The 15,859-nt window shown below is 47.8% G+C and overlaps 2 protein-coding genes across 4 annotated transcripts in view; both read right to left on the bottom strand.

The window, feature by feature from the left end:
- TRPC4AP (transient receptor potential cation channel subfamily C member 4 associated protein) overlaps window positions 1–652 on the bottom strand; it is a 39,368-nt gene extending 38,716 nt beyond the window's left edge. For both annotated transcript variants that reach the window (XM_075166307.1, XM_075166309.1), the window contains exon 1: window positions 506–652. In XM_075166307.1, coding sequence (XP_075022408.1) covers window positions 506–637 — 132 coding nt within the window. In that variant the 5' untranslated portion in view covers window positions 638–652. The remainder of the gene's footprint in view (window positions 1–505) is intronic.
- A 4,320-nt stretch (window positions 653–4,972) lies between these two features.
- On the bottom strand, window positions 4,973–14,349 carry EDEM2 (ER degradation enhancing alpha-mannosidase like protein 2). 2 transcript variants are annotated; one of them, XM_075166305.1, is made up of 11 exons: window positions 14,211–14,349; window positions 13,994–14,104; window positions 13,858–13,897; window positions 12,579–12,684; window positions 11,394–11,519; window positions 10,455–10,666; window positions 9,144–9,285; window positions 8,722–8,846; window positions 7,856–8,000; window positions 6,560–6,681; window positions 4,973–5,729 (listed from the first exon to the last, which is right to left on the bottom strand). In XM_075166305.1, the coding sequence occupies exons 1-11, from the start codon at window positions 14,321–14,323 to the stop codon at window positions 5,238–5,240; spliced, it is 1,734 nt and encodes a 577-aa protein (XP_075022406.1). In that variant the 5' UTR covers window positions 14,324–14,349; the 3' UTR covers window positions 4,973–5,237. The 2 variants fall into 2 exon arrangements, with proteins under 2 accessions (XP_075022406.1, XP_075022405.1); XM_075166304.1 differs by having other exon boundaries at window positions 5,088–5,729; window positions 7,856–8,033.
- Between the last annotated feature and the right edge of the window lie 1,510 nt (window positions 14,350–15,859).

The following is a 15,859-nucleotide window of genomic DNA, read 5'->3' as shown; positions in this document are numbered from 1 at the left end:
TGAGGCTGCAGGGCCAGGACGAAAGCCGGGCTGGCAAAGGAGGACGGGGAGCCCCAGAGAGCGCTCGAGCCCGACCGAGAGAGGCCACTTTGCCAGATGCTGCCTCCAAGCAGCCTTGGCGGCCGGCCCCGCTAGGCCAGCCGGGCTCTTCCCGGCCTCGGAGCTCCAGGAGCGGCCTGACAGCCCTGAGCTGGTGCTCAACCCCACCGAGGGGCCGCGAAGGCCGGCAAACACCCGCTCCCAACCCTCGTCGGAGCGGGGCCTTGCAGGCCCTGCCCGAGGCCGGCTGCGGGGCAGGAGGTGCGGCAGGCCTCTGCCATCCCGCCCCGGCCCACCGGCGGAGCCCCAGCTCAGAGCTCTGCCCGTCCCCGCGGGAGCTCCCAGCCGCGCCGACCCCCAGGCCCAGTGAGCCCCCACCGGGCTCCGGCCCTCCCGCCCCAGGTGCCACCAGAGCGGCCTCCCCCCGCCACGGGGCCGCGCCACCGGCCCGCCCCCCATCCCCTACCTGCGCCCCCCGCGTCAGGCCGCAGCCGCTGAGCTGCCCGTGCCGGAGCTGCGCCAGGATGTTGGTGGCCGCCGCGCGGGCTCCGCGCCGGCCACCCCCGCCGGGCCCGGGGCCCCCCGCCGCCGCCGCCATGGCCGCTCCTCCGCTCGGACGGAGACAAACAGGAAGCGCCCCCTCCCCCCCGCCGCTTTGTACGGAGCGGCGCGAGGGACGCTCCGCAGCGCCCCCGCCCGGACCCCGCGCGCACTGCGCCGCCGCCAGCCCGCGGGGGCCGCTGGGAAATGTAGTCCGGCAGGGCAGGGCGCGCATGCGCAGAGCCGCCGCGGGGCGCGGAGCATGCCGGGAAGGAGGGGGACAGCACCCCAGCGGGCGCGAGTCGGGGCGGGCACCGCCCGCTGCGGGACGGGACGGCCGAGCGCCACGTCCACGTAGTCGCCGGCCCTTCCGGCGCCCCGGGCTTCCTGCCGTTGATCTCTCCTGGGGGCTGCTGAGGCGGCAGGGCCGTGACAGGAGCTGGGGGCTGCTGAGGCGGCAGGGCCCTGACAGGAGCTGCCTCACCTCCACGCCCGAGTTTACTTCTATTAAAATACCCACACGGGCTTTACTTTTACTATTCATTTACTAGCACCAGCTGAGGTGAGCAATTCAGACACGCAGGCAGAACTAAAATCCATAGCGCAGCACCCAAGGAGCTGTTTGAATCAAGTGAAAGAAACCACGAAGCAGAGACTGGTGGCGGCAGGGAGCCCAGGCACCGGGCAGGGCTTTGCTGCTCTGCCCCAGGGAGGCAGGGAGACAGCTGGTCTCAACGCAAACTGCTGAGACCGGTGCTGTTCTCCACACCAAAGTGAAACAGTGTAAATGCCTCCAAGGGTTTAAAAAAACCACAAACGGAGTCAAAGGAGACGGAGCACGTTGGGAAGACAGACACTTGGGAGCGAGCTCTTGACTAACGTACAGGCAGCAGCTCCGAGGGACCCAAGAGGTGATGATGGTCCCAAAGACACAACTCTCACCAGTGGCCGCCCTCCTTCCTCGCTTGCTGCTGCCTCTCTAGAGGCTTAGAGCTGCTGTTGCCTGCCCGGTGGAGCAGCCCAGCTCCGATTCTCGGTGAGACAGCAAGGAATGCAGCATACAGTATGGGTGCCCAAAATCATGACCGCTTTACATGCGGACCTTAGTTTACATTCCATTTTAACTTCCCTTGGTTGTACAAGGAACAACAGAAAGCAATAAGGACACTAGGGATTAACACGATGCCTAACAGCACTGCCTAACCTGTGATGGCATCCAGGTGATGTATTTGAAAGTTTTACAGCATCACATCTTACATCACTCCTCACCACCACGAATAATGCGTGGGCCTGATGATGATCACAGTTTTATTTGTAAAAAGCACGATCTGCTAACGGATGACTTGCTGTTTAGATAAATTGCTGTTTACTAAGCACTGCGTTTGAAGAAATGCAAACACGGCAATCTTTTCACTTGCACACTCACACTGCCTCAGATAGAAAGGCTGCTCTCAGTCCCCTTTCCTAGTGCTTCCCCTGCTTTTTGGTATGTTTTTTGCCATTTGCCAGCAATTCATGCAAAGGTCTGACTTTTTCCTCTATCTTCTCCTTTGTTAGCTCCATTAAAATAGTCTTACACAAGATGTTTGTCTGACCTTTCATCAACCCACAGCCTCTCCAAATTCAAACAATTACTTCTGAAATACCTCAGAAAATCTGGCCTTAAGTTTTGGGCTTTGCAGGCTGCTTAGAGTGGAGAAAAGAACCCAGAACAATTACAAGGACGGCGTCGACAGCAAATGCGAAATTTGGTTTTGTGCTATCTTTCACAACTTGACCAAAATCCAGTTTCCTTCCAGCCTTTGACAGAAGCCATGAGTATGCACTGCAGGTGGGACCTTTTGAGTGCTGACCTGCCTCCTTTGCAAGCCATCCAAAATTGCCACTACGCATCTGCGTTTCACGCACATCTCATTTTGGATTCCTGACAAAACTCCTCTACGTTCTGTTAACGTGACCAAGCGCTCACCATATTGCTTCATTGGAGCTCTCCCTCCAGCTGGAACATGCCAAAATAGACCTGCCATCTCTTCCCACAGATGTCCTTCATTGTGAGGCCCCTGGGAGGAGAGGCAGCAGGAGACCACAAGTTTTAGCTTTATTTTTTTTCCCAGCTGACTTACGATAGTAATTTTGAATCCATCAAGTTCTCACTAACAGCAGAACCTCTTACGTTATACATACAGGGAATGGAATCTGATCTCTAGTGGGACAGCCAGCCACCACCGATTTCATCCCATCATCCCTTAGAGAGATTCCCAAACATCCGTCCTTCATCATGTTGCCTATGAAATAGCACAACTTGTACGCTTGTCACTAAGGCTCAAGCATGCTCTCTGCCCTCCAGCAGCTAGGCCAAGTCATACAGTTTTCCATTTAAAGAAAAGGCTTACTAAGGATCCTAAGAAATCATATCACAGTTCTTTTTGTTAAAAGAAAGTCTTAGTAAGATGGTAGTTGCTCTCAAATACTGGAACAAACCAAAATTAAGGCTGTCTTGTGTTATTCTGACTCATCCATCCCATAACACTAATCAAGATCCATCTAATTACTCACAGTAGACCAGTAGCTGTGGACAGATGAGTTCTTTCAGCTCCAACTGTGCTGAGGACAGATCTTACCTCCTAAGACTACTACCCCTTGGTTCTGCTACCAGAGCCTCTTAAGTGAGGGCACCAAAATGTGGTTAGCAGAGATCTACTGTGTTGGTAATCTGCAGCCTACCCCGCAAGTCTTTTGTTTTCCTCTACTTCATGGGTGGGGCAATGCTGAGAGAGAATCAGGACCAAGCACCGAGTGAAGCCATTGGAGAAGGCCTGCATTTTGTTGTTCTACAGATTAGACAATGAATAGCATGTGAGATATGAACAGCTGGAAAAGAAAAAGGTAACCTTATGGTTACGATAAGGAGCCACTAATGAGAGCTCCATCTTTGTCTAACAATGCCTCAATGTTAGGTGCTCCTCTCTCAGTACCTCCCCTGCAACAGCTGCATCAACGCAGTATTTCTAGAACAGCAGCTCTCCCACCTGCTAAAAGGAAAGGAGACGTACAGAACTAGAAGGGCCTGTACAGGTTACCAATCTTCCCAATATGTCTGTCTGTCCAAAGTTGCAAGTGTCTCTTACTGTAGTTTACTCACAACTGCAACAGAATTTCTATCCTGAAGGGTAGGAGTACAGATTTTATGTAACTTTACAGCCCTAGAAGAGATTGAGACAAAAACCAATAGTTTCCCAAAGCAACCCCACATCAGCAAAGTCTGGGCATTGACCCAGTTGTATTTAAGTATTTCACTGGCCATATGGATTTATTTATCTTATATGTCTAACACACTCCAACGACTATAGCTTGGTTGTGCTTGCTCCAGACTCAACTTCCAGCAGGCTTGAAGAAAGCCCATAATTTTTCTGTCCCCACCCCCTTTTTCTTTAAAAAGAAAATCTCTTTGTAGCACTACTGATTTCTCTCTTTCTGATCATTGCATACACCTGTCGAAAAGACACTAATAACACATTTGACTTTGTCAAGTCAGCTGAACACCAAGAGGTTTCATGCCTTTCACCTGTTAAGAAAAAGACAGAAATGCAGCCTGGTTTCCATTAGAGGAAGGGTCACAAGGAGCTCTCTCACTGCCTGCTGCAGGGAGCAGCTTATGAACATCTGTTCAGCTGCCTCCTGCACCGAGGGAGAGTTGCGCTTCAGTCTGAACCAAGCCCCCTTCCATCCTGCCCTTATGCACGATACACATACAGCTCAGCTGGTCCACCCCGAGGCCAGCTTCGCTAACTGAGGTGGCTGATGCGGAGTTATACAAGCGAGGCCCCAAAGGGAAGTTTAAAAGGGGAAGGAAGAGGGGAAATTTCATAGGAAAAGCATGTTAGATTCTGTAAGAAGAATGCAAGCTCCACTGCAGGGTAAGTCAAACCTTTTCGAGTCCACACTCCACCTCAGTTTGCAGATGACATTACCTGGACGCTTACTAAACCGGTTTCAGGCAGGTGGTACTGACCCACACTGATTCTACATACAGAGGAGCAGAGTAATTTTCTATGTCGCAACTGCTCTCTATGTCGCAACCATGCCATCCCTCATGCTTGACAGACATGCTAGATCTACAGATCTGAGCCTCCACCTCAAAATCAAAAAGTTTTCTCAACTGGTCATCAGTCTCTCAGGCTAACTGCATATTCATAAAGAGGCCAAAGATAAAAGGTGGAGCACATCGCAGATGAGACTTGTAGTGTCAGGGCGAAGCTACAGCCAGTGATCTGTGCTTTTCTCCTTATGACAGGGAACGGCTCAGGCTCATTTTTATAGAGCAAAGTAAGCTGTGGACTCTGCATAAGCCTGTAAAACTTCAAAACAAACTCACAACGAAATAAACAAGGTACCTCTAACCTGTAGACTTCTCTTTCTCTTTCTGAACACCTGTTTTCTATTCAGGCAACCAATTGGTTTTAGATTAGCAACTTTACATCATTAACAGCTGATACCTGAACCACATTCTATGAACCAGCAGTTGCAGAATTTAATGGGAAGCTGTTTCACTTAATAATACAATCCACATTGTGAGGTATGACTTTTTCCATTACGAAACTACAAAAATACATTCCCAGAATCTGAATCAATAATTTAAACTGATAATGAAAATAGAATCAGGCGTTATCCAGGAAGACCTGACCCAGTACTGCAAGTCTAGAGTTAAAAGATTGACTGGGGCAACTCAAGAGGGAGTGTGAGCTCTTCTTAGAGTTTCTCTTCTCTCCACCTTTTTCTGAAGGGGCATCTTCAGGGTCTTTTGCACTTTCCCCTTCACCATGGCCAGAAGCTCTTTTTAAAGTGAATTTCTTGTTTTTCTTCAGTGAGTAAAATTCCCGCATCAAGTCTTCCACCTCCCACTGCTCTTCCTTCCGCTTCCTACAGCAATGCAGCGCAGCAGGGTCTATAGGATGAGCTTCAGTGTTGAAGACGTATCCTCCAGCATTCAAGACACATTCCCCGTATGGTGTAATCACCACATCAAAGACTGATCCATCATTGTGAATGAAGTTGTCTGGGTCAAACAGCAGGTACAAGTATTTTACTGTTTCAGCCAAAAAGAAGGATTCCATGCGATTATCCAGTCTGTGATCTCTCAAGTCTTTGATCTACCAGAGAAGAAATACAGTGGGTTACAGTCAAATTCAGTAAGTTATGAACTTAGGGGGAAAAGTAAAACCAGCTTGCAATTCATTTCCGTTAAACAGCACAGTATGGCACCAATTCACCCTGTATTTGCATACAACTGTTTAAAATACACCAACAAGGATTCAGATGTTTTGAATTAGCATAGTCTAGTGATAAGGAACAGGAAACTAACGATCAGGAGAAACTCACTTCCTACTTGGGTAGGGAGGACAGTGAGTAAGCTTCCCATCATTGCCCCCACTAAAAAAAAAATCATAAGGCTTGTACCTACTTCTTAAATCACACGGCCTAATTCCCAATATTTATAAGGAGTTTTTTGTAAAACAGCTTGATAGTATGTTTGAAGTCTTCTATTAAATGATTTCAGAGAAATCAGTCACTTGTGTTTGATCAGATTTTCAAGGCATAGTGGAAAAGCAGAATCACACAACTGGCAGGTGGAGAGCCTGCATGTGAGCCTTCCTGCTGGGCTGGAACACCTAGTAGCTACCAAGATACAGGAGGCAGGAGAAGCTTCTGATGGTTTCCCACGTTTTGGGCTCTGGTGCAACAGCCAATGACAGAATTTGGCCCACTGTTCAGGCTGTGAGGGAAGTTACTACAAGAAACATGACGAGCAGTTACCAGATCAGCTTCACAGAGAAATACAAGGGGTTTGTTTGAAAAAAAAGTCATGTTTCAGTCAAAGTGATCACTTGACTTAATGGCAAAACACCATTCATGAAAACACTTTCTAAAAGCTGATTTTTAGCAGCCATTTAGCCGACTTAGCAGTTGATTTAGCACTTACAGTTGCAAATCCACAGTCCACCTTGCTGATTTTCTCTATTGACTCCACTGCATCTCTTCCCAGTTCTAAAAGCGTGGGATCTCTTGTAGCACGGTACAGATACATTGCACTCTCAATCAGCTCTGCAAAAAACCCCCAAACATTTGCAAGCATAAAGATTACCAAACCATGTACACAAGGAAGACAAGATATTCCTTGAACTAATTTAACAATACTACTTCAAGATGATCAGGTAAACAGCCTAGCTTGCCTTGTATTTCCTCTGGCTCAAAGCACAGATACTTGCTTTTACTAAGGATGTGCTACAAAGAAATCCACTCTAACCAGATTGCATCAGCTCAGGTAAAAGTGAATAATGCTCCCCTCCCACATTCAGAGAGTGGGAGGGGAGCAAAAGGTAAAAGGATTAAAACTCAGTTATCAAAGGAAGAAAAGAAAGATGCTTCTAGAAAGGATTACAAATAAGAAATTCAACCCCCAAAATATTTTTAAACAATACCATAAGCCTCGGAAACAGGGGTATCTAAAACACCACGGAAACAGGCACTATGGAAATACTCTATATAGGCAACACAGGCACTGTGCTGTGTTTACTTACTAAAGAAACAGGTCTTTTTGAATGCTATAATACATTTGAAAGTTAATGCTGATGAGTATTTTGGGTAGAAGTGTCCAATGTGGATGTCACCTGAACACTCAGACCAAAAGTAAATTAATTATTCTCATTTACAAAGTTTTACTGACCTAATAATCAGGTGTGAATTTTTTTTTTGTCAGAGTTGTAAAAAACAGAAAAAAAGACAGATCATTTCATTGCAGTATCACAGACAACATATAATCCCTCTTGTATGTTGAGCTTTACTACTGCAACTAGAATTAGTTTGTTTCAGGAACTCAACAGAACTAGTGTGGTCTATTCATACTCACTTTCACTTCCTAAATTTAAAGGACACAGGCAGTCACATTAACATTTCGCTTGACTTTCAAACATCCCATGTCAGACAGTCTAACACTTAAATGTGTCAAATCCTACATTGTGAACACAATTCATTAACAGGCCCCCTTTATATAGTAGCACTATGGTTTGCTTCCTTTAAAAAGTAGCCCTGCCTTTGTGAATGGCAGAAAGCAAAATGTGTAGCTTTGACTATGGAAATCATTGGTAAAATGCATGCAGGAACTAAGTCAAAGCAAAACTGGGGAGGAACTTTTGGAGGGCAGGTGTTGCTAACATTCGATCTTACCACCAGAACAAAAGCAGGAGTCCACGTTCCTTTTTATTTCATTTCTGCTTACCAGGCCTGAGTGGATATCCTTCTCTCTTGTCCACTGTATAGCCCTGGGGAATGTTGTAGAACTCGGGCAGCCCACCAAACTGCTTCCAGACAGTGTAATAGTTGAGGAAGGTTCGCATGGCATTATCTACGTCCCCAATTAGGCTCTGAGAGAGAGGAAACAAGTAGCAAAGCAACATCTAGGTGAAGAAGAAACAGCAGAGGAATTGATGCAATAACACTCCTATATTCAAAGCAAGAGATGGTGACAGAAATGAGTTGTTCAGCAAGTCTGAATGATATAAGTAATATTTAGGCATGATGGCTTAAGAATAGATAGGATTAAGGAGATAGGTGCTGCTTTTCCATTGGATCACCTTCCGCACACCTAAATAATGTGAAGTCTCTTTGATTTTTAGTTAACGGAAGGCTGGGTTTCTTCAGTCAACATTTCTTTTAGTCAATCACAGCATCCAGTGTATTTCAGTGGGGATAACAAAGTCCCAGACCAAACGTAAGTACTGATGAGAAAGCAAACCTCTCAGTGGGAAAGTATTCACACAAATAAAGCATTTATAAGGTGGTGGAAAAAGAGGTGTCATTTTCTTTTACCTTACGTTCCCATCTGGATTACGAGACCCCTGGCAGTGGAGTTTGCTACAACAAAACTGCCCTCCCATCATGCTTAATGGGAGACTTTCTTTATAGACCATAGATAAAGTCAACATCTGCTCTTCTACAGGCTCAGACTACTATAGATTTCACCAGTGATCAAAACAAACTCTTCAATCGGCACAGATGAGGATTATATTTGTAACTTTCATGTTAAAGACCAACCCAAGACAGATGAACAAAATCACTATATGCTACTGGTATGACAGCTCTTACCTGTAGGCCTGGCCAGTAGGCCTCCAGGGACTGAAACACAGGCATGGACACTGTTCCTTTGTACATCTGAACCCAGAGGTACCAGTCATCAAACTTTGTGTAATTTTTGATAGCTTTGTTATATTCTATAAAGAAACATAGATGGGTAGGTAATCCAACAAAAAAAATCCTTTTTTAAGACGAGAGAAGCCCCTTTTTCACTTGAGCCATGTCAAATGAATGACTTCTCAGGATGCTCACTTTGGTAACCCTTTGTAACACAGACTGTTCAAAAATACTACAACAAAGGCTTCAGGAACAGTCTTGAATGTACCCTACTAGATTATTCATCATCTTCTTCCACAGTCCCACGTGCAAAGTTCTTACAGGTGCAGCCAAGGAGGCATTCCTGGGACCCTTCACACAGAAAACAAACTGCTCACCTAGAAACATGGACATCAGCTCCTTGTCCTGCAGGAGAATGGCTCCTTTAACAAGGTATTCAAAGTAGGAGTCCACTCCGGCCCCAATGCCAGCATCTTGGGCCACCCACTTGGCAGTTATCACATCAATGTGGTTACCAACCTGGAAGAAGTGAGAGGAGGAGGAAAGAGGAAGTTAAAGTAGAAATAAAGCTAATCTACTAAATTATGATTAAAAACATCCCCACAACACAACCACACAAGAAAACCTTGACCGTCTTTCAGACTGTCCATTTCACAGATTCACAATGTCCATACCAACTAGCATTTTCTCCATTACAAGACACATTTATCAGTATCAGAGAAGTAATAACTGTAGAAAACACAACTTTGGAATTTTGTGCTTCCAATATAAACGCTGCACTGGCCAAAACAAAACACCATTACACTACTGTAAAAATGCACAATTTCAACATGATGTGTCTGGTCCTAATCCACATCCTACAAAAGAGTAGAGGAGGATGAAGACGTACAGATACAGAGATGGAGCCCAAGGATGTCAAAGGCATGAGAGCTGCCATGCTAATATTTAAATAGATCCTTCTAACCTGGGACTCTTCAGCCTAGAAAGAGACCCAGATGATGGAGAATATAATACACAATCGTGACTTGCTTAACAAAGGTGAAAAAAACAGCTATTCAGTTTCTTTCTTGAACGAGGATTAGGGGCATAAACAAAAAAATAAACAGATCTCAAAGCAAACAAAAGGAACACTTCTTCATACAGCATATGAATAAATCTCTTCCACTTCACATATGCAACACTAGGAGCTCACATAGGTTCAAAAAGCAGCTATAGAAATTAACTGAAGAAAGATTGACCAGGAGATAGCGAACATTATCCAGAGATAATGCTTCTAGCTCTGGATATTCCCAAAACGCCAAAGCTGTAGAGGCTGGAAGTATCTTGTTGCACTTTCTGTGCTCTTATTCTCTTCCGTAAGCTGTTGTCACACCAGGCATCAGACAGACCTTTTATTTAATCTGTTACAGCTGCTGTTACAAAAACTGCAATACCCAGTAGAAGGCATTTGTCCCCCAACCACATCTGTTATGGAAGAGAACAATGGCGTAATGTTGGGTTGCACCACTAAAGCAGAGATGTGGATGCTGCAGGTGTTCAGGAACAATGTCAAACACACGACTTCAGCCCACTTATTAGCACTATGGTTATTTATCTAGTTCTATCTCCTCTCTGTTTATGCTTAGAATTGCATCCACAAAACTATACAAAAAGCAAACCAGCAAATTCAAAGTCCATTCCTCACTCACCAGCCCAATATCTGAGCGATTTTTCCACAGCGCCTTCAAAGCCTTCCTGGCAACATCCTCGAACACTGGGTCACCAGTAAGGTGGCTTAAAGTGGCAAATTCCACTATAAATGTACCAATTCCAGCCGTACAGGTAACTGGGGTTTCCCCAGGGTTTACTCCGTGCAGCAAGTTCACTGTTCCATATGGCATCCCAGTTGGGGTCTGAAAAGCTGAAACATAATATTTTTGGTTCAGATGAGTGTTCGCTGTTATGTTTGACAGACTGTCAAGCAAACACGTGCCTCACATTCCACTGCACACAGGCAAGAAGGGGGACTGGAGCAATTGCAGTAACTGCAAAGAACGAAATCAGAAGTAGAGTGTGATCCTGGGAGGGGCAGAAAGGGTACCCCAAGCTACACACAGTCCTGGGAAGGTACTGCAGATCTCTTCCACCTTGCCCAGAGCAGCAGACTGCATCCCTACTTTTTTTACAGCACAAGCAGGGTAGTCAAAATAGGACTAAACACACTGGTCAGGGAAGTGCAAACACTGAGCCTGTGATTACTCAGTGGTAGCCCAGGGTGCACACCACACAAGGAACCAGTGCCATGCTATCAGGGCACTCATCCCAGCAGCAGCCCACAAAGGGGTAGATAAGGCTGCATCTTCTTGTTTTTACAAGCTGCTGTTTCACAGCCTTTATTTATTATTTATATAACATATATTTCCCCTCAGCAAGCAACAGACAGACTGATGTGTTAAGTGCATACAACACTTGGCGTGCATATATACAACTGGTATCATGCACTTCACAATGTTTTCCCCGCAAGCTAAGCTTGCTTTGAGCTCAGGGAATGCAGGACTGTTTTACGAGTTTACACATCAAGCCATCTCCAAACACACCAGTCACCTCATGAACTAGAGCACAGCAACACAAACCAGACAAGTTCTCACCCGGCAGGAGCTTGCGAGCCGCTTCCTCCGCCATCCTGAGGAGAGGTCCAGAGCACGGCCAGCCCACTTCTACTTCAACGCCAGCCTTCTTTGACAGCAAGTGAGCGGAGAGGAGACCACCCACCACTGGAAGGTGCACAGTAAGAATACCATTAAAGAATGCAGGGAGGGAATGAAATCTGAAAGCAGTTCTATTTATTTGTATTTATCATGACGCAGTGGCAGCGTTCATGGAGAAGGAAAGTGAGATGGCTCATCTTTAACAGCCTAATGCAGTATGCCACAAAAGAAGAGTGGTTGGTTTATTTCTTCCTGCCTGTTTGCACTGGGTAGCAGATATATATCTTCCATTATTGTAGAAGCATCAGATCCCACTTGCCCTACTATACCTGCACTGCCCGGCAGACAATCAGAAAGCTAACACTATAACGAACACAAACCTCTATGAGAGGAATTCTATTTCATTTCTTCCAGACAGCTTAATGCTATGTTTGTGTAAAGTAATACAGCGTACCTTCTTAAATTCCTTGGAGAAAAATGTCTAGGCCAGTGTCAAGAATTTCAGTGTGACTGACAGGGGCAGGGAGTTATTAGCCCTTTTCACAGGCTTGTCTACTGTCACATAACAAGCACAAACACAGAGAAATTACACTGCTGCAAAAACTGGCTCACCAATATTTGACAGGAGAAACAAAAAAAGCATAACTAACAGTTTTGTTCCCTGCCAGTGTCTTTTAGTTGGACAGTACCAAAGCAGTTAGATGTTCAACCGGATATAAGACTCCAAAGGTCCTTATGATTTTCAAGAAAAAACACAAGTTTCACTTTATGACGCTAAAGCAAGAAATTAACAATCTCTACTCCAAAACAGTATGTAAAAAAGATAGCATACAATTTGTACTGTTTCAGTGGAAGAGATGTTTATTCCAAAGCTTAAAACCTGGCACCAGAATATTGAAACTGCCACGTCTACTTCTGTTTGTGTTGAGGCAGGAAGCAGAAAGGTGATGTGCAAAGACAAAAAGGAAGTGACATTTGTTTGGGATTCTTCTGTGTGTTTACATGTCCTGTTATACTGCATTACAAATTCACTCTGACCGCTACCTCGCGTTACCTCTGTATACAGTTCAGAGACTCATACAGGAAGGTAATCCAGCATAAACACCATGGAAAAACCCACCTCACCTCGAATATTAGTTTCAAAGACAGATGCATTGACATCAATATCAAAATCCACCCCTTCCTGCAGTACATTGACGACTCGCTGGAACTCAGAAACATTTCCCAAGATCTGCAGGGGGAGCGGGACAAGAGAGAACAAGGCTGAGAGTTCATGGGAAAACAGAGGCGCAATTCAATGTTAGGGGCTAATTCTAGTTTTGTTTTACTATTTACTAATTTACTATTTTTTTACTATCAACCACAGTAGATGTTAATAAGCGTTCTTCTTTCTTGTAAAATATACAGACTTATGAATTAATATCTGTTGCATTAATCCAACCTCTTTTCCAACACACTGACTACTTTTCTATTACGACGCCAACTTCAGAGCAAGGTCAGTTTGTGTACATTTTGTACATATGTATGTGGATAGATATGACCATCCTTTCTCCTGCAGGCTAAAGGTTTAAAACTCCAGGCCTTCATATGCTTAAGCATATGGACCCCGTTGTCAGTAATAGGAGTAGTTTCACAGGGCTTAAAAAGTTACCCAGGGCAAGATTCAGTTTGAGGCTAAGATGCCTCCATGTAAGAATCTATAGATGAGTTAGGCACTTAAGGGCCTGTTGTTGCTTGTGGAGAGTAGGATTGCATCCTACACCATTTCAGATGCCCTGTGATAACCTGCAAGGCTGCTACTCCAGAAAGGTACAAATACTCTATAAGCTCTGCAACGTATCTGCCAGCCTTGGCACATGTCGCATATGTTGGGTATCTACAAAGAGCTTGGACATCTTAAGTGCTACTAGTTGCTTGTGTTTAGGCAGCTGAATCTCACTCTTGCAGAAGTTGCAATAACAAGTCTGATGAGGAGCGGCTGAGGGAACTGGGGGTGTTTAGTCTGGAGAAGAGGAGGCTGAGGGGAGACCTCATCACGCTCTACAACTACCTGGAAGGAGGTTGTAGTGAGGTGGGGGTCAGTCTCTTCTCCCAGGTAACAAGTGATAGGACAAGAGGAAATGGCCTCAAAAAAAAAAGCAACTGTTGCACCTCATTTCAAAACATTTTCGTGCACACTTTAGGTCTCTGTTCCAGAGCTAGAAGGGGTCAGGGCAGGGAGCTCTGGCCACCTGCCTCCCAGGGCTGCAACGAAACCTCCACAGCCAATTCATAACTGACTTTCCGTCACCACCGCGTAAGAACCAGGTGTGAAGAAGGAGGCTGACAGCGGCCTTGAGCGGGCTGAAGGCCGGGCCGCAGCCGCGGTGCCGAGCCCCGGGGGTGGGGGGCAGCTCGTACTCACTAGCAGGGTGTCCAGGGCGTCGATCAGCGTGAGAGAGAAGCTGTGCGAGGAGAGAAGCGAGGTGAGGCCCGGCGGAGGGGGCGCCCGGCAGCGGGGCGCCCCGGGCCCGATGCCCCGACCCGGGGGCGGCCCCTACCTGCCCCAGGTGTCCTGCCCGTCGCACGTCAGCGGCCGCAGCTCGTCGTAGGGGAAGGCGCTCTCCAGGTAGTGCTCGTAGGCGTGGTAGAACATGGCGCGCACCCGCTCCCTGAGGCACAAGCACAGCCCGCTCAGCCCCGGTCCGGCTCGGTCCCGCGGCTCGGTCCCGCGGCTCGGTCCCGCCGCCCGGCCCCGCCGCCCGGCCCCGCACTCACCGGTAGGAAGCGACGTCCAGCCCGCGGGCGGCCGCGCCGGTGCCCGCCGGCGGCGCCGGGAGCCGCAGTGCGCACAGGCACAGCAAGGAGCCGAGCGAGCGCAGCACGGCCATGGCCGCGCCCGCCGCCGCCTCGCCGGCACCCGCCGCGCCCCCGCCCGCCAGCCAATGGGAGCGGCCGGGGCGAGCAGCGCTCGGCGCTTCCGGCGGCCTGCGCGTGCGCTGCCAGTCTGCTTCCGGGGCGCTGCGGCGGGGCGGCCGGGGTGTTGGTGCCGCCTGAGGGGCGGCCGGGCGCGGGGCTCTGGCAGCGGGAATTATCGCCAGGACTGGGCGTAACTGCAGTGACCTCCGTACAGAAGGGCGAGGTTCCCGCGTTACTTCACCGGCAGGCCGTAACTCCCTGGCAGGGACGGGGGGGACGCCCAGGGGCAGAAATGAGCCTCCTGGGTGGCTTGCAAGGCGCTGGCGGAGCTGGCAGTGCTGGAGGTGTAGCGCTCAGACCTGAAAATAAATGTAACAAACTCTGTGGCGTTTTTATGAGGAGCGGCTGAGGGAACTGGGGTTGTTCAGCCTGGAGAAGAGGAGACTGAGGGGAGACCTCATCGCGCTCTACAACTACCTGGAAGGAGGTTGTAGCGAGGTGGGGGTTGGTCTCTTCTGCCAAGTAACAGCGATAGGACGAGAGGAAATGGCCTCAAGTTGGGCCAGGGGAGGTTTAGACTGGACATTAGGAGAAATTTCTGTACTGAAAGAGTGATCAGGCCTTGGAACAGGCTGCCCAGGGAAGTGGTGGAGTCACCATCCCTGGAGGTATTTAAAAGACATGTAGATGAGGCACTTAGGTACATGGTGGTGGTGAGTTGACGGTTGGACTCGCTGATCTTAGCGGTCTTTTCCAACCTTAATGATTCTATGATTCTATAGTAATGATGCATTACCAGTGATGGTGCCAGCTGCCTGGGAAGACTCTTGTCCCGTGTGGGAAGAGGTTCCTGGTACTGCTTCTGCACAGTTCCTGCCTGGAAATGAGGCTGAAATGGCCCAGAATATTTGTGAAGCAAGTGGGAGTTTCCTGGCCTGTAAGCCTTCCTCCTGAGAATCATCCTTATGCTCTTTCTCCCTCTGCTTCACATCCAGCTTTCCAAGAGGTTTGCACGATGCATCAGGACCTGCTTCAGAGAAGCCAGCATCCAAGCCTGTGCGTGGAGCCCTGTGGTGGTGTCACCCGCGCTGGCAGTGGCGGTCGGCTCAGGGCTGGCTCCGAGGCAGCCGGGCTCGCAGCAGCCCGCTTCCCTGCAAGAGGAGTGAGTCCCCTGGGGGTATTGGTGCTGTGGCTCACACCAGGGAAGATTTCAGAGCCTGTACTCCCAGTGTGATTACACTAATTTTAGCACCCTGTTGTTCAGCCAGCAGGTTACATTTTAACATCAGAGCGATTGGCAGAGATCTCTCTACACCTGCATCTTTATACTTTGATTGATGCGCAGTAAATCCTTCCCTTTCTCCCCCATCCGTGCCCACAGGTGAGGAGGAGTGAGGTGGGACCCTGGCAGGGAGAGCAGAAACAAGAAGAGAAGTGATAAACCAGTCCGTTGCCTGGTAAAGGTGCAACGTGTAGAAATCAAAACTAAAGCAGCTTGCTCACAGGAG

Source organism: Calonectris borealis, chromosome 17, assembly GCF_964195595.1.
Source record: "Calonectris borealis chromosome 17, bCalBor7.hap1.2, whole genome shotgun sequence".
Lineage (NCBI taxonomy): Eukaryota > Metazoa > Chordata > Aves > Procellariiformes > Procellariidae > Calonectris > Calonectris borealis.
Note: the sequence above shows the minus strand (reverse complement) of the source record. Positions and strands in the feature narration are given on the sequence as shown.

Excerpts from the sequence above, each read along its gene's own strand:
- EDEM2 (XM_075166304.1), bottom strand. The coding sequence starts at position 14,323 with ATGGCCGTGCTGCGCTCGCTCGGCTCCTTGCTGTGCCTGTGCGCACTG. Across the intron at positions 8,034-8,721 it reads CCTACTGGCCAGGCCTACAG|ATGTTGCTTTGCTACTTGTT; the intron begins GTAAGAGCTGTC and ends TTCTTCACCTAG. Across the intron at positions 6,682-7,855 it reads AGGATATCCACTCAGGCCTG|AGCTGATTGAGAGTGCAATG; the intron begins GTAAGCAGAAAT and ends GGTTTTTTGCAG.